Source organism: Vicia villosa, unplaced genomic scaffold (genome assembly GCF_029867415.1).
Source record: "Vicia villosa cultivar HV-30 ecotype Madison, WI unplaced genomic scaffold, Vvil1.0 ctg.000893F_1_1, whole genome shotgun sequence".
Lineage (NCBI taxonomy): Eukaryota > Viridiplantae > Streptophyta > Magnoliopsida > Fabales > Fabaceae > Vicia > Vicia villosa.
Window position 1 is genome coordinate 517,926 of NW_026705402.1, and position 21,476 is coordinate 539,401.

At 32.7% G+C, this 21,476-nt stretch overlaps 3 protein-coding genes across 3 annotated transcripts; 2 read left to right on the forward strand and 1 right to left on the reverse strand.

Annotated features, from left to right (window-relative positions):
* Nucleotides 1-355: 355 nt before the first annotated feature.
* On the forward strand, nucleotides 356-4,479 carry LOC131631992 (ubiquinol oxidase 4, chloroplastic/chromoplastic-like). The gene is made up of 9 exons (XM_058902757.1): nucleotides 356-778; nucleotides 869-1,055; nucleotides 1,144-1,237; nucleotides 2,206-2,321; nucleotides 2,657-2,765; nucleotides 3,151-3,219; nucleotides 3,674-3,745; nucleotides 3,833-3,880; nucleotides 4,010-4,479. The coding sequence occupies exons 1-9, from the start codon at nucleotides 675-677 to the stop codon at nucleotides 4,219-4,221; spliced, it is 1,011 nt and encodes a 336-aa protein (XP_058758740.1). The 5' UTR covers nucleotides 356-674; the 3' UTR covers nucleotides 4,222-4,479.
* Nucleotides 4,480-5,029: 550 nt separating this feature from the next.
* Nucleotides 5,030-6,868, forward strand: LOC131631991 (protein CLMP1-like). The gene is made up of 2 exons (XM_058902756.1): nucleotides 5,030-5,131; nucleotides 5,277-6,868. Exon 2 carries the CDS (start codon nucleotides 5,289-5,291, stop codon nucleotides 6,654-6,656), a length of 1,368 nt encoding a protein of 455 aa, XP_058758739.1. The 5' UTR covers nucleotides 5,030-5,131; nucleotides 5,277-5,288; the 3' UTR covers nucleotides 6,657-6,868.
* Nucleotides 6,869-8,941: 2,073 nt separating this feature from the next.
* LOC131631988 (1-aminocyclopropane-1-carboxylate oxidase-like) lies at nucleotides 8,942-10,689 on the reverse strand. The gene is made up of 4 exons (XM_058902753.1): nucleotides 10,498-10,689; nucleotides 10,164-10,390; nucleotides 9,739-10,072; nucleotides 8,942-9,491 (listed from the first exon to the last, which is right to left on the reverse strand). The coding sequence occupies exons 1-4, from the start codon at nucleotides 10,600-10,602 to the stop codon at nucleotides 9,204-9,206; spliced, it is 954 nt and encodes a 317-aa protein (XP_058758736.1). The 5' UTR covers nucleotides 10,603-10,689; the 3' UTR covers nucleotides 8,942-9,203.
* Between the last annotated feature and the right edge of the window lie 10,787 nt (nucleotides 10,690-21,476).

The following is a 21,476-nucleotide window of genomic DNA, read 5'->3' on the forward strand; positions in this document are numbered from 1 at the left end:
AACTATAAACTATCAGCTAACTTATCAGTCAACTGCTATTTTTACTAAACAGACCCTCAATTTTTTTATGATAGGCAGATATGAATTTTCCGTCACAAAAATTCTACTACTCCATTTCTTTTTCATTTTTTTGACTTCTTACACATGTTAGAAAAACTCATCATTGTTGTTACTTTTTAAACAATAATTATCTTTTTGTCTATAATACCCTTAAATTTTTATTATTTTACTTAACTTTTTCTTTATATAATAAATAATTAGAGATAATTTTGAGAAAATAACATTCTCATGTTTTAAAATGATACTACTACTAAAAAAACCGATACTAAAAAAACCGAGGAAGTATATATGATTAAGAATATCTTACCAGTTACCACTCACACAAATCACCCAAACAAATACAATTCTTCCACCTAGCACAAATATCTTCCTCCTAAAAATCTACTACCATACCAAACCACTCACACAGAATATGCCCATACGTCACCCCGGACTATAGTCTCTATAGTCGCCGGAACAGCCAAAAATGCCGATTTATAATAAACCCCGCCAAACGACAAACAGCTTGAATACACCACTAAACCCAGCCTCCCCTTTCCCCTTTCCACTTAAATAATATCCCAAACCAACACTCTCCTCCATCTCCACCACCACCACCACCACCTACCACCCCAATGGCGGCGGCGATGCTCTCTTCTTCGCTCTTCCCCACCACACATCTCAACAAACCACTTACCTCCCAATTCCGTCCTCTTTCATTCCGTCCATCGTTTTCCAGGTTTGTAAAATTGTAATCATCTCTCAACGTAACGTTCATCTATCCTCATAATCTCTTATCGATTTTGTTTAACGATTTCATTTGATTCAGGATTCGTGCTTCTCTGTTGCAAGATAAAGAGGATAAAGTTATTCTACAAGACTCTTTCCCTTCTAAAACAACCTCTCCTATAGATTCAGCTACTGGTAGTAGTGCTAGTAATGATAGTGTTTCATCTCCTAGTGCTTGGGAAAAAGGGGTTATCAAGGTTGAACAATCAGTCAATATCTTTCTCACGGTAATTGTTTTTATCTGATTTTTCGGTTTATCATTCTCTCATTTTTTGTTGTTTATTACTCATTTTCAGCTTCAATTCATAATTTCAGGACTCTGTGATTAAGATACTTGATGTTCTTTATCGTGATAGGAATTATGCAAGGTTTTTTGTGCTTGAGACTATTGCTAGGGTTCCTTATTTTGGTAAGTGCTGTTTTATGCCTTTGAAATGTTATCATTATAGGACTGTCAAACTCTCTGTAGAATTGTATGAGCTTATGACTATGGACATGAATCCGACAGGCCAAGGTGAATGAACCCAACCCTTATGAGCTTAAACCTAGCTCTACCTAGTGTTGTCAATCGTGGATAGCAAAAAATAGTGGATTGTTAAAATTGCGTATTGTTAAAAAGCCATTATGCAATAGTGCTATAGTGCTGATATAGTGGCTATTTGATTACATTTTACTAAATAGTGTATTAGGAAACAATAGTAGTTTGTCCAAATTTTGCTATGTTATAGTGCCGTTGTAGCAGCTATTTAACAAAATTGGCTCTACCATACTAATTCCACTTCCAATAAGAGGAACCTAGTTTCTTCATTCTTCGCTCTGTAGTAAATTTGTGCCTTCTCAATTTGTCTATTGGTTTTGAAATATGCTCTTTTTATCTGTTGATGGTGAACATGCGTTGTGGTTTGTGAGTTTTTCCATCAGTTTTGAAGTCTGATGCTATGTTTGTGTATGTTGGTCTCATCTAACCTGGTCTGGCCAGACATCTGGTGTGGGATGGTGGAGCTTTCAACCCATCTTGTATAATTTATTGGTTATTCAGAAATTTTATACTTTGTTATTAAGGATTTCTTAATTGCTAAGTTAATGTCGAACATTTACTATGCACATAGTGAGTTGTGTTTAGATACAGACAATTACTCCCTTTTTGTTTTTATATCATAATAGAAAGGGACCTGCATACCAGCTGTTAGTTTTTAGCCTAAAATTCATCATAATATAGTGAACTAGAAATTCCTTAGCAATACATGAAACTTACTATACTAATTTAAAATATCATACTTTATTTTATTTGATTACCTGTAAATGTAGGGAGTCACTGTGCAGTGTGATTGCAACTTTTCAGCATAAATATTAACTTTTGTTATATATATGTGGCAGCCTTTATGTCAATTCTTCACATGTATGAGAGTTTTGGCTGGTGGAGACGGGCGGATTATCTGAAAGTGCATTTTGCCGAGAGCTGGAATGAAATGCATCATTTGCTCATCATGGAAGTAAGATTTTTGATAACTTTTTTCCCTTTAATGCAACTGATATCTTGTTGGTTAGTCCGGAAAACATGTCATTCCATAAAATCTTAGTAGTTCTTTATCCATGCGATTTTTTGAAGGGCCTGTAGTTGAAAATGCTGTGAATTTGAATTATAAGACTTCACTGATAGCAGACAGAAAATTAGGATATCTCTTTCACTAACTACATTCAGATTTGTAGTATAGGGAAATAATTATACAATCGTATTTCTCAGGTTCTGCAGTATGAAATATCATGCATGTGAACTCTAATATTCACATACTCTATTGCGTGCAATAAGCTTGGGTCTATGTTGCAGGAACTTGGAGGGAATGCTTGGTGGTTTGACCGGTTTCTTGCTCAACATATTGCAATATTTTATTATTTCATGACAGCTTTAATGTATGCAATAAGCCCAAGAATGGCATGTAAGTATTATGTACTTAATTTTTGTTTCATTACAATCCCTGCTACATCTTTCAATTTGTTGGTTGGATTATCATGAAAATTTAATGTCGCGAAGTCTCGTGCATATGGCAAGTTTTGAAAAGACCAGATGGTATTTGCTTTAGCATGTACATAACTGATAAAAAATAAAGAAAACAATTGAGTTCAAGCAATATGTACTTAAAGCGACTAAATTAAAGCTTATTTATCAGCCCAATCAAGCTAGAAGGAACAAACTGACCTAGTTGCTTTTGCTAAATCATCAAAAGTACCATGTTTGACTTGTATTACACATTCTAGCATTCCATACCTGTCTGCTTGCTTCTTCAATTTCTGATATGTGTTTATGATTTATTGCTAGTGCAGATCACTTTTCTGAATGTGTAGAGAATCATGCATTTGAAACTTATGACAAATTTATTAAGGAACAAGGAGGTAATTTCAATGTTCTTTCTTTTCTTCTCTGAATTTTTAAGATTTTAATTGTACATTTTAACAGTTCATAGCTTTGGTTTATGTTTTCAAAATTAAGTGTGTTCCAGAAAATCATAAGATTATACTTAATAATGCTCATGAATCATGATTTATTTGGTATGAAGTCAGCTGTGGGTGAGCTGTTAGCTGAGTATATCTTGAAAATTGACAAGCCAAGATTATTCAAGCTGTGTAGAGAATTGGTTTTTTATTGTGTTTTGTTTTAAACTATCTTGTTCTGTTTTGGCATTCTTTTGTCAATAACAGAAAATAAAAGAAAGCAGATTAATGGTCCTCATATATTAATAAATTTAATCAATGAAGGTTCCAAAAGTGGTTACACTCATGGTTCATTATGCTGTGTTCTTGTCCTACATGATTCAATAACTAACATCATTTGGTAAATTTTTTATAGAGGAATTGAAAAAAATGCCGGCTCCTGAGGTAGCTGTGAATTATTATACAGGAGATGACTTGTATTTATTTGGTAAGCTCTTCATTATTTTTGACCTAAATTTCTTTACTAGAAGGCAAAAAAACTGAAATTTCACACTTCCAATATAATTTTTTTCAGATGAATTTCAAACTTCCAGACTTCCTAATACTAGAAGGCCTACGATAGGTATGTCTTGAAACCTAGTCTGACATTCATTACATTCATTCGAGTGATTAGGTATGTCTTGAAACCTAATCACTCAAATGTTCAACTAAGTAAAATTTCTCACGTTGGTTATTTCTATTTCCTCTCTAGAAAATCTGTACGACGTATTTTTAAATATCCGAGATGATGAAGCTGAACATTGTAAGACAATGAGGGCTTGTCAAACTGATGGGAACCTCAGGTCGCCTCATTCATATGCGGAGGATGATGAATCAGTCTGTACTCTTGATGCAGGCTGTGAAGGAATTGTTGACTGTATAAAGAAATCTGTTACTTCTAATCCGGCGGCTAAGGTGAAGTAAGATACGCAGTACAATACGTAATACATTCATTCATAAAACGATGAAAACAAAAAGGATACGAGGCAGATTCCTCTATACTTTTAAAAATATAGAAATAATTATGGTTAGAAATTTAGAGATAGTAAATAGTTGAAATTTGGATGAAATTCCTCTAAAGTGAGGGTGTAAAAGCAATTTTTTCAACTTTTATTGGATTATGTATATGCTTTAAATTAAAGCAACAGTGACTATATTTGTATTTGTTACTTCAAAGATAAATATATTTTTCAAGAACATTTTTTCTTGAAACTTCTAGCATAAATATACAAGAAATCAGTTACATCTTTATTTTCCTGAAAGCATCGACAAGAAGTTTTTTGTTGTTGAAAATATCTATAACAAAAGGATGGTTGAAATGAAGGAATCATATGTATGATTAGACTATTATTAGTTGTGATTTGATCTTGATTTTGAAATCCTTCTGTCAAAAAGCATGGTTGAGTTCAATCATAAGATATTTCATCACAATAAATTTATAATACATTTTATCTAATGATCATGACCAATTAGCAGATCTTAAGTAGTTTATAACAAAACTAACTAACAACTACTTATAACTAAATATAACAACCAACACTATTAACTCTAATATATTTTAAACCATACATAGATTTTTTTCCATATACTTTATTTTTTCCATAATTTTTTTCAATAAAAAACACGACTAAGTTAAAAATAAAAGTTTTTAAATATTAAATAATAATATGAGATTAACAAAATAAGTATTACTATTTCATTGTACAATCTTGCCTAAAAAAAGTTGAGAGATTATTAGTACTAGTAATCAATAGAAAGATCCTATCGATTGCAAATTTCTGCATATGACCACCAGAAATAGCATGTGAAAAAACGAGGATCCCTACATCCAAAGGTAAGTTTCTCTCTCGAATGCATTCTTCTCCTTCATTGGAATCACCTTAATTTCCAGCATTGATTTCGATATCAATATTCATTTCTTTGCTTTTTGTTATTTTTAAATCGAATACATCTCCTATTTTACGTGCATGCGATAACAGAAAACTTGAACAATGAGGAAATCCGGCGGTAGAAGAAAAAAAGATAAAGTTGGATCCCCGAATTCCGGTTCACAACCGAATTCTCCATCGTCACCGAAATCTACGGCGTTTGATCCTCGCCCAAGCCCAAAGAAGCCCGAACAGAATTCCCCTCTCAAGCCTGAGTCCAAGCCCGAGCCTGATTCCTTAAATGAACATGTCACGGCTGCGTCCAGACAGTTGAAGCTTGCTTATGATCATGACATAAGGCTAGCACAAATGCCAATAAATTGCAGCTTCAGAGAGTTAAGAGATTTAGTGAAGAAGAAATTTCCAATGTCGAATTCAGTTTTGATAAAGTACAAAGATAACGACGGTGATTTGGTTACTATAACCTCCACAGAAGAACTCAGATTAGCCGAATCTACCGTTGATAATACCTTTTCAATTGGAATTCTGAAACTAAATATCATCGAAGTTAGTCCCGAACAGGAACCATGGGTGTTAGAAGAAGGAGAAGAACAAGAAAAACATATAGATTGTGTTTTGGATGAGAAAAAGGCCACTACTGAATGCAAGAAAGTAGTGGAGAATGTAGAAGTTGATGATTGGTTATACGAATTTGCTCAGTTATTTAGCTCGCATGTTGGCGCCAGTCAATCTATTGATTTCCGCGAGTTAGGCACGGAGTTTTGCTCAGAGGCACTTGAAGATATAGTGACTTTTGATGAAGCTCAAGATCTGTTTTACAAAGCTGAGTTTAAGTTTCAAGAGGTTGCTGCTTTGGCATTTTTCAATTGGGGAAATGTCGATATGTGCGCTGCTAGGAAGTTTGTTAAATTAGATGAGAATGAGAATGAGGTTGTGGTAATGAAAGAATCAGAGTTTGATTTTGTCAAGGAAAAGTACTATTTAGCGCGAGAAAAGTACGAACGCGCGGTGGTGATTAAACCTGATTTTTACGAAGGGTTATTGGCTATTGGACAGCAACAATTTGAATTGGCTAAGCTTCATTGGTCATTTGGTCTGGTGAATAAGATGGATTTAGGTAAAGAGACGCTGCGGCTTTTTGATGTTGCTGAGGAGAAGATGATGGCTGCGAGCGATATGTGGGAGAGGTTGGAAGAAGGGAAACTTGGCGGGCAAGGAAGCGGTATGAGATCACAGATTAATCTTTTTTGGGGGAATATGTTGTTTGAAAGGTCTCAAGTGGAGTTTAAATTGGGAATGAGGGATTGGAAGAGAAAACTCGATGCTTCTGTTGAGCGGTTTAAGATTGCTGGAGCTTCCCCGGATGATGTTTCGACGGTTTTGAAGAAGCATTGTTCCAATGGGAATGCTAGGGACGGAGACGTGAAGGGATCGCCAAGAACACAGAATGTAGTCAAAATGATGAAATAGAGACGGATGATCGTAGTTGAAATTGAAGCTTTTGGTTAGTTCTGTGGCTGTTTTCCTTTGAAATTCACACGAATTCTCGGTAATATAAGGAGATTATTTTTGATCATTTTATTCTGCAGTAGAGTTTGCAATAACCATTTTTACACCATAAATATTAGTCTATTGTTCATGTACTCTTGCTATCATATGAATGTGTTGTTACAATGTGTTGATTCCATGCTATCTTGAAAATGTTTGTTTGATTATATTTTTCTTTCAAATGGTGTACATGTGTTGCCTATATTTTACAGTGAGGTATTGATGTGCTACATTGAATTTATTTGTTTAGTAGACATTGTTGTTTTATTTTAGGAAATCAATTCTAGTATTGTTAACGAGTTTCACGTCGGAAAATATATGACCCGCTCATATATTTATAGGTGGAAGCAGTCCTTACTTTATATGTCGATTTGTAAAGTTGAGTTGGCCATCTCCTATCAGTTTTCTGTTATCAGACCATCTATCATTTATATCCATGCTCTAGATATCTAATCCTGAGTGTGAGAGAGTGTGTTAACGAGTCTCATTTGAGACAATATATAACTTGATTATATGTTTATAAGCGAGAACAATCATCTACTTACGAGACTCAACCATAAATGCTCTCTGAGATATGGATGAATGTAAATTTCTTAATGCTTTATATTTCTAACATCTCAAAAGCATGTGTTATCCAAAGTAAAAGCAAAAGTAGAAAAGCAAAATGGGATAGGATAACAAAAATAAGGGAATGCCTCTGCACTCTAGAGTCTAGGTTGGTGTCTTCTGATTATAGATTGTTTTTCTGGTAGATGAACTCTGATTAGTTTGTCGTAAGGTGCATAAATAGCCATGCATGATTGTTGATTTTATCAGCACATGGATTTAAGAAGACGAGAAAAGTCATGTTCCAAGTTTTCAGCTTATAGGTATTTCATTACCTGTCAACTAGTTGTTTCCTTAAGAGGAGAAACATTGTAGTGTTCACATAATTCATCTTTGCTTGTCAAATAAGTACTTTACTTAATAATAACATAGTATTTGAGATATCTTAAAGAGACGTGGTTTGACTTATCTCAAATATATAAAATTGATTAGTAGGACGAAGATTGTTCATATTTACAAACACATATTCAAGTCATACATTGTCGGATGTGAACTTCTTAACACACTCCTTCGTGTTTAAGATTGAACATCTGGAGTGTGAGAATAAATGTGGTGGCCGGATAACGAGAACCAGATTAGTGATGGTTCAATGAAAAATATGTAACAAGTCCAAACAATGTTTGAATTTCTCAATGACTAACTTAGTGAATGCATCAACTGAAGAATAAATTTTTTTAAATAATATGTGTCCAGATAAAAGTAATTCTTGGATGTTACAAAAGCTCATATCAATTAACATTTAGTGTTTATTTGGTAATTTAGTGCTTACAATGGTGAGCAACCGCGTACTATGTGGCTAAGTATAATAAGCCAGATAATTCATATTAATATTAATCTTATACAACACAAACCTGTTTCAACTTAGCTCTAATCCAATACTAATAAATTAAGTAACAAGATCAAAATTTATATTGTTTTCATTAGCCATTCATTATTCGACAGAGAGTGCTGAAATAGTAATTGCGGTCCCAATTAAGCATATTATGACAGTTGAAATTCTCTGCACAAGTTTTATAGCAAATCAGAGTGAATTTTAAAACTATCTTATTACCAAAAAAAAATTCCAAAACCATAAACCGACCTACTTTTCCTCAATTATTTAATTTCCCTATGTTATTGACATTCTTTTTATGTTAGTAATATGATTAATTAAAATTCTATTTTGGTAGTTAACTGTCTAATAGTAGTTTATATATAATATTTCATTATTAGTTCCTCAAATTGGAAACTTATAATTTACAAAGAAAGTATACCAATCAAATGAATTATCTCAAATCTCAATCTTTAGAAAGTAAACTAATATGAAAGGTCTTGATGATTACTAATCATGCAATTAAATTTCTATTTTTTTTAAAACAAAAAGACAAAGGAATAAGTGAAGTTAACAAGGGAAAAAAATTAATGATAAAATAAAAATGACAAATTCTTTTCCTTTACATAATCTAACCATAGCTAAAACCAAGAACATGAGACTCATCGATCATTTTCATTGGTGATGAATAAATTAAAACGAATATTTCTATCTCTAATATAATTATTTATTTAATGCATGAAGAATAATAATATTTTATTAAAAAGCACAATAAGCCAAAGAAGAATCATGAGGGACACCACCATGTTTTGCTTTATAAAAAAAACAGTTCTAAATCACTGCATCACATTACATAAACTTAATCAGTTAATCATAACTGATTAATTATCACACACAATCTAAGATCAAACTAATTAATCATACTTTATTTTTTTTGATATAACCCTTTAGACTGCACAATCTTAAACACCAACCAAACATTAATAATAGCTTATTAATGTAATATAACCACACACATAATCAATATAATAACAATAAAAATATGTTTTTTTTCATGTGCTCACTACTGGTCCCACTTCAACACTTGACATGGCTTTCATCATAGCTTCAAATCTAGGCTCTTTTGCTTGGAATTTGAGTCCCATGTAGAGTTTCATGTAATCATCAAACACAAATTTTGGATAAACTTCACTTGTTTCATTTTCCTTCAACAAGGTTGAAGCTGGTGAAATCACAGCATCATCTCCTGGATTATAGAATGATGCTAGGGACATTCTTGCTCCATCTGTTTGTGCAATTACTCTATGCATCACACTCTTGTACTTTCCATTGGTTATCACCTATTTTGACACAAACATTAAATTAAGTTATAAATTAATGAAAAAACATATATATTATCCTATTTTAGTGTCACTTTTGTAGAAACATATCTCGAAAATGACATAACAAAGTAATGGATAACAAACATTCATGCAGTATGCATATTGATGACGGTTGGATTGAGATTAATCTAGATCCAATTCAACTGTCATCAATATTTTGACTACATGAATGAATGTAATTTGCGACAATATAATATATTGTTACCTCAAGTTGATCACCAAGATTGATGACAATGGAGTGACGCATTGGAGGCACATCAATCCATTTGTCATCTTTGAGAAGCTGAAGTCCACTGACTTTGTCATCTTGAAAGAGAAGAATGATTCCACCAGCATCAGTGTGGGCTCTAAGCCCCTTGATGAGGTCTGGCTTAGGACAAGGAGGGTAGTTACTAACTTTTGTCCCAAAATTTGGACCCTTTGATCCATAAAAAGCCTTCTTCAAATACCCTTTCTCAAGACCAAGATTCTCACACAACAAGTCAAGAAGTTCCTCCGCAAGTTTCTCCAATTTCTCAGCAAATTCCTTCATTACCTTCCTGAAATAGGAAACACAGACAGTGTAAAATTTCTTTACATCGTCGAATCCTATATGAATATATTTTTCAACAAATATTGAAAAAAAGTGACCTGTAATCATCATCAAGATCTGGGATCTCTGAGATATTAGAGGCAGGAAGATGGCGCAAGAAGAAAGTGCTTTCCCAATCCAAATCATTTATCTCTGACTCAACACCCTCCAAACCTTTGCTTGCAACCATTTCTTTGAACCTTTGTTCCATACACTTCTTGTAGTGTTCTTTTGTGAGCTTCTCAACAGTATCCATCATCTCAATAGATATACCATGATTCACACACTTCACAAAAAAAAAACCAAAAAAAAAACATTAGTAAAAACCTTAAACCAACAAAAACATATCGTGATTCTGTCAAACTCATTGTCGGACGGAAAATGTATTAGTACCTCAAAGAAACCCCAGTTTTCACAAGCATCTTTGATCAACTCCATGGTTGATGTTCTCTCTTCTGTGTTAAGCTTTCCCATGTCAACAATTGGAAAGTGTTCCATTTTTTTGTTTCTTTTTCACTTTCTTTCTATTCTCTCACTTGAATATATTGAGTTATATGTGAATGAATGAGTATATGCTGTGAGAGGTGCAATGTAATGTATTTATAGGCAACCCCCAACTTGAAAGAAAAAAATATTCATTTAATTTATAAAAAGCATGTTGCCTTATTATGTATAAATTCTTAGGCCATCTATAATGAATGAGAGTTTATCTATTTATCAATCAAACTGAGTAAATAGGTGTGCAGATGAGGGCACTGACGCCAGAAAATCAACCATAAAACGATTGCAAATGAATTTGATTTACAATAAATAAAATAGAAAAAAATATACTCCCTTCATTTTTACTATAAGTCGTTATGAAAAAAAAAAAATTATTTATAAGTCGCTTTACAATTTCAATGACTAATTAATAATATTTTTTTCATTATATTCTTAAGTATTTATTATTCTCTCTCTTTTTAATTATATAAATTTATCTTCCACATATGATTAATGAGGTTTATAAAATTCTTATAATTTTTTATTTTTATACAGTAATCATTATTTTTCTTAACATGTATAAAAAATCTAAAACGACTTCTAATAAAAAAACAAGAAACGGAGGTAGTATTTGATTCCTAAAACATGATGACTGGAATTTTTTTTTCATATAGTTTCTATACTACCTTAGAATATACTGTAAAATTTAATGGAATGGATAAATTGTTGATCTTCATACAAACAATTATTAAGAATGGGATTGCATTTAATGGAGGATAAATCCTCACAATCTGATAAATTAATTTTTAAATTTAAATATGCATTCAATATTTGACACACCTCAAATGAAAGGAACTTATGTGTATGAAAAGAAAAAGTACATAAAGATTTTTGTTATAAAAATATTTGATACAATAATTATATTATCTAATAAAATTACCTTTTAATTATTTTAGTAATTTTGCATATTGATTTAATTATTTTTATATTATCTAATAAAAATTAACATTTTTCCACTTACTAATCATTTATTTTTTAAATATTTTTCAATAAATTTCTATATTGTTTTTTAATATTTCTTTCATGTATTTTTTATTATTTTTTTTAGTAACATCTATTTATTTATTTAAATATTTATTTTTTTCACGTCTTTTTTTAATTTCTTTTTAGTAACATCTATTTATTTAGTTAAATATTTCTTTAGGTAATTTAATAATTTTCCATATTGATTTAATTATTTTTATATTATTAATTAAAATTAACTTTTATTTCCACTAACTAATCATTTATTTTTAATTATTTGTATTAAATTTCTATATTGCTGTTTAATATTTTTTCACGTATTTTTTCATAATTTTTTTTGTAACATCGATTTATTTAATAATTTTGCATATTGATTTAATTATTTTTATATAATCTAATAAAAATTAAAATTTTTTCAATTAATTAATTAATTTTTTAATAAATTTCTATATTGCTTTTTAATATTTTTTCACGTCTTTAGTTAAGTATTTTTTAGATGATTTTCACCATCTTTCACTGCAGCCCTTTCCTTTTGGTAACATGAATCAATCATTCAATTTCATGCTCCCATCGGAAAGGCACATACTGCTGCTTCAACCACCCAATGATGTCAGTCCAAATTTTCTTCGTGTGGCTGCATTCAAATAATAAATGCTGTATGTCTTCCTCCTTATTACAAAAGCAACACACCACATCTTTTATGATCCCAAAACGAGACAATCTTGCTTTTGTTGGTAGTATATCCATCAGCGCCATCCACATAGTGAAACAAGCTTTAGACCGAGCGAAATTGTCCAACAAGATATGTTTCCAGCTCTTGTGATTATAGTCACCACATAGAGCTTTGTACATACCTATAATGTTATACTTTCTTGACAAAATAGCTCTGTTCCAGTAGGCCATACTTACCAAAGTCTCCTTATGCTTGATAATCTTCCGCAATATCCATGAACTTGAAAAGGTACACCGCCAATTTAGAGCATCTTTCCATTTGAAAGAAAAAAGTATCAGCCAACGTATCCATAACCCGTCCGCTTTCATATGAATATTCCATAAAAGTTTCCCAAGAGCAGCCTTATTCCACTGTTGTAAATTCTCAATATTCAGACCCCTAGCATCTTTTGGTTTACAAACAGTCTCCCATGCGATCGGAGCTCTTCAACTGCAGTCTGTACCGCTCCACAAATAGCTGCGGCAAATAGCCTCAACACGCTTCAGCACATGATTAGGGAGAGGTAGCACCTGCACCCAATAAGCAGTAATCGCAAAAAGAACACTCCTAATTAATTGGCATCTACCGACATAGCTAAGGAGGCGGGTAGACCAATGTCTAACACGAGCAGTGACTTTTTTAATGTGTGGCTGACACTGAGTAATAGTCATCTTCCTTCTTGCTAACGGGACTCCAAGATACTTGAAAGGGAGTTCACCAATTTGATATCCAGTCCCATCCATAATCTCTTGTTGTACGACATGATGCACACCACCAAAGTAAAGCTTGCACTTGGCAGGGTGGGCTCTAAGGCCAGTGGCTAAGAAAACTCTTTAAATGTTCTCATCATTGTGCTAACCGACAAGGCATCTCCTCTAGTGAACATATTCAAGTCATCTGCAAAACAAATATTAGTTAGACAGAGTTTCTTACATCGAGGGTGAAATTTGAAGTTCGGGTCATGCTGTAGGGTGGCCAAAATTCTGTGTAAGTATTCCATCACCAAAACAAAAAGCAGTGGAGAGAGTGGATCTCCCTGCCTGAGGCCTCATTTCGCTTTAAAAAAATCTGCAACATGGCCATTGATCGAGTATCTATAGGAGACCGTGCTAACGCATTCCATTATCCAACCAATGTACTTGACAGGGAAATTCAGCTCCTTCATTATAGTTTCCAACGCAATCCACTCGACCGTATCATACGCCTTTTGGATATTCATTTGGAATGTTCATTGATTTGCGTTAACAAAGATCAACCATGTTCATTGTCTTTTACTTTTGTTTCTCTTTAATTTTCTATATTGACTATTCCAAATGAAAAGTGTGTAACGATGCTATTTTTTCAAATATATTTAACTATTCCTGTTTTCTTATTTAAATACTTTTAATTATACGTTTATCTTCTAATTTACACTAAGACTATATGTTTGAATATCATAAAATAACCATGTAGAATGACGCATAACGAAGTGAAATGTAGCGGAATAGAGCGGAGAGGAACGAAGATTTTATTCTATCGTTTGAAAACTTTAGGACGAAACAAAACAAATTTTTCCCCGTCTAAATTAGAGAAAAGAATATGGTAGCAAGTGATAAAAGGGAATGTAATCCTCACAACTTCATTACTCTTTGCTTCATCCGATTTTATCCCTTAGTTATGACCTTCTAATATTTATGGGTCAATGTACGCTCTTAATCTAAATCCGATTTTATCCTATATATATATATATATATATATATATATATATATATATATATATATATATATATATTTGATTTGAAAGTTGGGTAGGAAAATTTAGAAAAAAGACTTTAGTAATATGAAATTTGATTGGAATACAAGTAAAATCAAATTAAAGATCAATTCACTTTAACTTCTACACTTCTAATTGATATTGATAAAAGGAACAAGGGAACACAAATAATTTTATAACTTTTTAGATTTTCATTTGTGATAAAAAGTGTGAAACATAAACTCATGGAGAATGTACGTGTATACACATTGATGGACCCCTACCAATACCATATTTTGTCACACAAAATGTGACCATATTATTCGTTTAGGAGTTTGAGTCATCTTCATTTTTGGTAGGGAATATGTGTTCACCTCTCTTTGATTTCTTTCATAAAATTACTCAACCCCACATTATCATCTTTTCTCTTCATTTCACACGCTATATACTATTCATTCAGATTTTCTTTACAAGTTTTCTCTTGTCTTTTAGCAAGAATATGTTATTTTCACTCGTCTTTTTGCTTCTTAGGAGCATAGTCACATTAAGAAAACTATGAGGAAAAGATCTGCCATGTTTCTCATTTATAATAAAAACGTCCTATTAAAGACAGACATGATAAAAACTAAGCTTTAGACATTATGATGCAAAAACCAATTAGTATATTCTCTACAAAATCATTAACCATAGTTTATCTTTAACTTGACAAAATTATGACAAAAAGAGCCGCCTAATAATCATATCTTTAACTTGCCACATTGGTGCATGCAATTTATATCTATTAAAATTTACATGATAAAATAACCGTAATATATAATAAATTAAATTTGAAATTTATTTTTTCACATCTCTTTAGTTAAGTTGTTTATCATATTCAGAGTTTATCATGCAGTTTCGTCATATTGTCTTGCACAATCTGATCTATAATTTTGTAATAAAAATTTTAGTGAGTTGCGTAAAATTTCTGTTGAATAATATAATTTTTCAGCATCAATCTAACTTTAGTCTTTAGAAAAATGCTCATCGAAATATTATTATAACTCATAGAATGATGCGATGAAAGATTGAAGAACCAAAATGTGTTTATATCGATAAAGATTAAACTAGAGAAAACCTTTAATAAAACGAATTGGAAATTTGTCACTCAATATATTTCTTCGCTGTCTTATGGAATGCGCACAAGCATAATAACTTTGCTTCATCTAGAGGTATTCTTCAAAGTGATCCACAATCTCCTTATTTTTTTTATTTGTATGTATCATTTTTCGCATTTTCTTGTTTATCAGGTTAATGCATGTTATTGGAAGCTTATCTGTGCAAGGTGTGAGAGACCTCAGGTGTCTCACTTCCACTTTGCAGATGATCTTATTTGTACTTTTTTTGATAGAAAACAATCACATTCATTAGATGAAAAAGAGAGAGTACAAACATAGAGAAAGAAAATGTGTTAGGGCATTTCCCATCCACACATTAAAAACAACACTAATAATTAAGACCAACAAGCTATGGACATCAAAAAGTTGTGAGAGGTTAGAAACCAAAAGGAAGGTACCAAACCTAAACTTTAATCCAATACACCAAGCAAAGTTCTACCGCAAGAGACAAGTTAGTTTTGGAACCCCAATCTTTAAATCTATCCAGTCAGATCATATCTTTAGCTTTGACACTAGCTTTATCACGCTCAAATCGATTATTCAGATTCACAATATTGATTAATCTCACAACTTGTGGATGAAACAATTGTTGACTGAAAAGAGGAGTTTGATTTGCCACATCCCTAGTAAGATTCTTACTCAAAAACACATTTCCTTCATCTAAGCTTCTTTGAGGCATTTCATCAAATACCTTAAGCACAAACTTAAAACAACCTAAGCCTAATAACAACACACCCAACAAAACAAACCAAGCAAGAACAAATAGAACCCACAACAAAACAAGCACAATAAAATAAACTATTACATGAACACACACACAAACTCCGGGCTTCCTTATCTTCTGGTGGTGGCGGCTCCGGTGGGGGTCGTTTTCCATGTCGATACCACTCCGGGCTATCGGTTGGTGGAGGTGATTTTAGAGTTGCAAACGATTGATGGTTGATGGCGGAGAGGAGAAGGAGCTTGATGGAGGTTGGAGAAAGAAACATGTATGAATCTAACATGGATGATGGTTTCAAAGGAATGAAAATAGATGAGGGGAAACTTACAGTGGGAGAGGAACCTCCATTAAAGAGGAGATGACCACCATAATGGTGGTGAATAACTCCGATGAGGGAGGAGCAGCCCCTACAAGAGGGGAGGTGGCACCCATCAAAAGAGGGGAACCCTAATTTTAGAGAGGGGAAAGCTTCTCTCTCTAAACATTTTATAAACTTTTATTATTTTTTTAATCTTATTTGTACTTGGTAAAAGTATAATGAGGGACAATCCTTCGTTGCGTGGGACTTTTTGAGAGTTTTAGGATAGTGAATCTGCTAGCATCTCTAATAAGGTCAATAACCCTGAGGGTAATGAACCTAGTCCAGGATCTGTTATGTCACATTATCTTGAGTATAATAACTCTACTCAAATATCAATTCAGATAAATAACCCCGAGGTTAATAAACTTGAGCAACACTCTAGCTCAAACAAAGAACCAAGTGCATTGAAAGAACTCAACTCCACTTTATGTTCTAATGAGTTAACCTTGTCTTCTACTATTCCCATGTCTGATTCTTCTAACTCTCCATCTTTTATCACAAATAAATCTATCATCCCACTTCTTGAGAATAATCATCCCACACTTACCAGATAAGTCAAGGCCTAAAGTTTTCATTGCTCACACTGAGTCTGAGCCAACCAGTGTCAAGAAAACTCTTACTAAACATGAGTGGGAAAAGGCAATGATAAATGAGTTCAATGCCTTGCAAGAAAATAAAACATGGACTTTACAATCAAGAGAAAAGTTATAGGTTGCAAATGGGTATTTAAAATCAAGGAAAATGGTGATGGAAGTATACACAAACATAAAGCTAGGCTTGTTGCAAAAGGTCATCATCAAGAACAAGGGTTTGATTTCAATGAAACCTTCTCTCCAGTGGTAAAGCCAACAACTATTAGAGTAATTATAACTTTTTCCATAACATACAAATGAGACATCCAACAAATAGATGTTAAGAATGTATTTTTTTAATGGTACTCTTCATGATGAAGTCTATATGACACAACCTCCTGGTTTTGTGATTACTGATAAAAGTCTAGTGTGTAAGCTCAACAAATTCGTTTATGGCCTTAAGCAAGTCCCTAAGGTCTGGTATGAGAAGCTGACCCAATCCGTTCTTCAATTTGGGTTCACTACTTCTAAGTGTGATAACTCTCTTTTTGTCTATTGCAACCAAGGTATTTATTTCTCTATATGCTCTTATTTATGTAGATGACATACTCATCATTGGCTCAAGCTCTATACTTATTCATGATTTAAACAACAAACTACACACCGCTTTTACTTTAAAGAAGTTGGACAAACCTAGTTATTTTCTAGGTATTAAAGTTAAATTTCACAGCAATGGATCCCTCTTCCCCACTCAATCCAAATACATAAAAGACTCGCTCTCAAGGGCCAAGATGGATAATGCCATTGGGGTTCCAACTACTATGTTGAGTACTTGTAAACTAAGTTAGCATGACAGAAATCAATTTTTTGATCCTCAATTCTGCATGTCGATTGTGGGTGCTCTATAGTATCTCACCTTGACAAGGCCAGATATTATGTTTAATGTCAACAAAGCTTGTCGGTTCATGGTCCGTCCTCTTAACACTCATTGGTCAACAATTAGAAAATTATTGAGATATCTGAGTGGTATAGTGAAATATGGTATGTTGTTATCTCCCTCTATTTCAACTCCCAAGTTTTCTCTTAATGCATACAATGACTCTGATTAGACAAGTGACCCAGATGACAAATGATCGACATGTCGACCGTGCATTTTTTTGGCCCAAATCTGATTTCTTGGAGCTCTAAAAAGCAGTACCTGGTGGCAAGTTCTAGCACCGAAGCAAAATATAGGGTTCTTGATCACACTACATATGAGTTTCTCTGGTTAGAATCCTTACTTTCTGAACACAAAATTATCTTTCACACACCGACACTCCCATGTGATAATCTTAGTGCTGTTTTGCTATCTCATAATATGGTTCTATATGCCTGCACTAAACACATTGAACTGAACATCCACTTTATTAGAGAAAGAGTAGCAGCAAGACGAATGGTATTTCAACATGTACCAGCAACAACTCAAATAGCTGACACGCTGACCAAACCTTTTGGCATCAACTTTTGAAGTATTAAGAGACAAACTCAAGGTTGTATGTGAAGATCTCTGCCCTTAAGTTTGAGAGGGAGGGGGATGGGTGTTAAAGATATAATTAGCTCAACTATTTTATTCATGTATCAATGGGAATGGGAAGTAACTCTTTTAGTAAACATGTGTAGTTAATATAGTAAGATGGATTGTTAGCTATTAAGTTTAATTGTAACACTTAACACAATTAGTTAGCAAAACTCTCAATGTGAGTATAAAAGCTTCTATGTTGTAAAATTACAAGCTAATAAATCAATTCTCTTTTACTCTACCGTTATCTTCCAATTTTCTCTTCAATGTATGCAGAGAATGATGAATTCAGAAGTTCATCTTCAATATAATTTAATGGGCCAACTCACCCCACCTTTGTCTTAACCTAGTTTGTTTAACGAATTAGGAAAAATAAATCAACTAACAAGTTTAAAATTTTAACTCTCACCCCAAAAAAAAACGTGTAAAACAAGTCGACGTATTTTTTCATTCCTAAATGATACTATTCTGATACACAATTTTTTTTCAACAATAGCACAACATTGTATTCTTGAGGTCGGATCAAGCATCAATATTTAAAAGTGTTTAATTAAAATTTCTAACTAATTGTAATTTCCATGATAGTATTGATTCTCATTATTATATACTAATATAATTACAAATTCATAAATTATAAAAAATAAAGAATTGACTCATATTGTATAAAAATATTAATTCAACTAGGGTTGTTGATCGATTAGCACATGTGTTTGTTTTCCTAGTCTTAATGCCATCGTAATAACAATCATATAAATTATAAAAAAAGAACCTTAATCACCTAAACTTCCAGTCATAAAAAACTACAAAAGGGTTATCAAATTGAAAATATAATGCCATGGCATCCTTGATATTGATATTTGTATTAAATTAATTACCACTATTGCACAACAGGATGCTTAAGTTAAGCTGCATTTTTGTTTTATCATTCTTATTATTTAATTTGGTCGTCGTAGGAGGCTTATAAAAAAGAAAGTGAAAATAATTAAACACTGAACATACACCAAGAACAAACTAAATTTATATAATTTAATAAAATGCAAAGAAAAAAAATTGACCAACCACGTAATTATGATGGATTATAATATTTAAATTTAGAATCATCCTACAAGAGGGATAAAAAATGACGCAACATAACACAGTCATCTCTCATGGATGCATGAATTAATTTTGAGGCAGCCTTTAGATTTTTCTTCAAATGATAAATAAATAAATAAACGCTTCATTGTGTATAGAATGTTGGATTTAAAATATTATTTTTCTAAATTCCAACCACTCAGCCTCCTTTAAACATGACAAAATTTTGGAGTAAAATCCAAAAGACTAAATTTTCTACAAAGACCTAGTCCCCGTGCAAGCAAGTAAATAATGTTAAATAATGACGGGTGAGAATATTGGATTGATTTTGAAAAAAAAAAATCAGATTTTCTTAATGATAATATCGGTTCGTTGAGTATAATTGAATTATAATCAAACGAGTTTTTGATATCAATTCTACGTAGTTTAGATCGATCTCTAGTCTTGATAAGGATGACTTCTTGGTTCGACAGATGTTAAGCATGTAGTTGAAGTATGTTCACATGCTAATGTTGAAGTCTTGTAAGCTGTAGTCGAAGTACGTTCAAACATGCATGTGTCAAAATATTTTAGGTTATTAGAGTTAGTTTGTTAGCCCAATTGCTTAGTTAGCTTGTTGATTAAGTTAGCCAAATAGTCTATAAATAGACTGATTCTTTCAGATTGTTGAAAGAGCAATTTGGTTGTTGTTATTCACTTGTAATCTTTGAACCCTAATAGAGAAAGTGAATAGTAAACTAATTATAATAAATCATGCTTTTCTTCTTCTTCTTCTTCTTCTTCTTTTTCCCTCTTCTCTCACTTTCGTAAAATTCTAATAGGGTTTCTTTTGTTTGTTCAAGAAACTCAATCTTTGTCATATATATTTTTTTCGTTTGTTTTTTACGGCACTCCTTTACAACAAACTAGTACGGTGAACGTGGAGAAGAAGATGCGTCAACAAAGCATGAGATTAAGAAATTCACAAATGTGAATGACTTTGATTTGTGGCGCTTGAGGATGCAAGTTTTTCTTGTTCAACAGGGTTTGTTAGAAACATTGAAAGGATCAGAGATGATGGATGTTGTGTTATCAGAGAAAGAGAAGACGATGACGATAGTGAAAGCCCACATTGCCATCGTATCGAGCCTTAGTGATAAGGTTCTCCGACAAGTTTCAAAGGAGAATATGACAATAGGTTTGTGGAGCAAACTGGAGAGATTGTGCATGACGAAATCCATGATAAAATGTCTGTGCTTGAAGCAGGATTTATATTCATTCAAGATGAGTGAAGATAGAGTCTTGACGGAGAAATTGGATATGTTCAACAAGCTAATTCTTGATTTGAAGAATTTTGAGGTTAGTATTGATGATGAAGATCAAACATTGTTATTGATGTGTTCTTTACCTAAGTCTCATGCTCACTTCAAAGAAACTATTTTTTATGGAAGAGAGTCCCTAAACTTTGAAGAAGTTTAATCAGCCTTGTACTCTAAGATTTTGAACGAACAAAAAGAGAATAAACCATCGTCTGCTGGTGAAGGTTTGTCCGTTAAGAGGAAATTCTTGAAGAAAGATGGCAGGGTTGAGAAGAAGAAGGGTAAAGGTCAGCAAAAATCTTATGGTGGTGATACTCCTAAAATAAGGTGTTATCATTGTAAGAAGAAGGGTCATAAAAGAAAAATGTGTCATGAATGCTTGAATAATCATGGAGGTAAGGATAATGACAACACAACTATTATGCAATATGATTTTGAATCATCTGATATTCTTGTGGTTTCACGCAGCGACTCGAGTAAGGAGTGGATTATGGATTCTAGATGTACTTGGTACATGATAAACAAAGATGTATTTGAGGAATTATGTGATCAAGACAGTGGATCAGTGCTGATAAGAAACAACAAAGCTTGCAAGATTATAGGTATTGGATCCGTGAGATTCAAGCTCCATGATGAGTCAATAAGGTTATTGACCGGTGTCATATTTGTACATGATATGAATAGAAA

Excerpts from the sequence above, each read along its gene's own strand:
- LOC131631992 (XM_058902757.1), top strand. The coding sequence starts at position 675 with ATGGCGGCGGCGATGCTCTCTTCTTCGCTCTTCCCCACCACACATCTC. Across the intron at positions 2,766-3,150 it reads AATAAGCCCAAGAATGGCAT|ATCACTTTTCTGAATGTGTA; the intron begins GTAAGTATTATG and ends TTGCTAGTGCAG. Across the intron at positions 3,220-3,673 it reads ATTTATTAAGGAACAAGGAG|AGGAATTGAAAAAAATGCCG; the intron begins GTAATTTCAATG and ends AATTTTTTATAG.
- LOC131631991 (XM_058902756.1), top strand. The coding sequence starts at position 5,289 with ATGAGGAAATCCGGCGGTAGAAGAAAAAAAGATAAAGTTGGATCCCCG.
- LOC131631988 (XM_058902753.1), bottom strand. The coding sequence starts at position 10,602 with ATGGAACACTTTCCAATTGTTGACATGGGAAAGCTTAACACAGAAGAG. Across the intron at positions 10,391-10,497 it reads AAAACTGGGGTTTCTTTGAG|TGTGTGAATCATGGTATATC; the intron begins GTACTAATACAT and ends TTTTTTGTGAAG. Across the intron at positions 9,492-9,738 it reads ATCTTGGTGATCAACTTGAG|GTGATAACCAATGGAAAGTA; the intron begins GTAACAATATAT and ends GTGTCAAAATAG.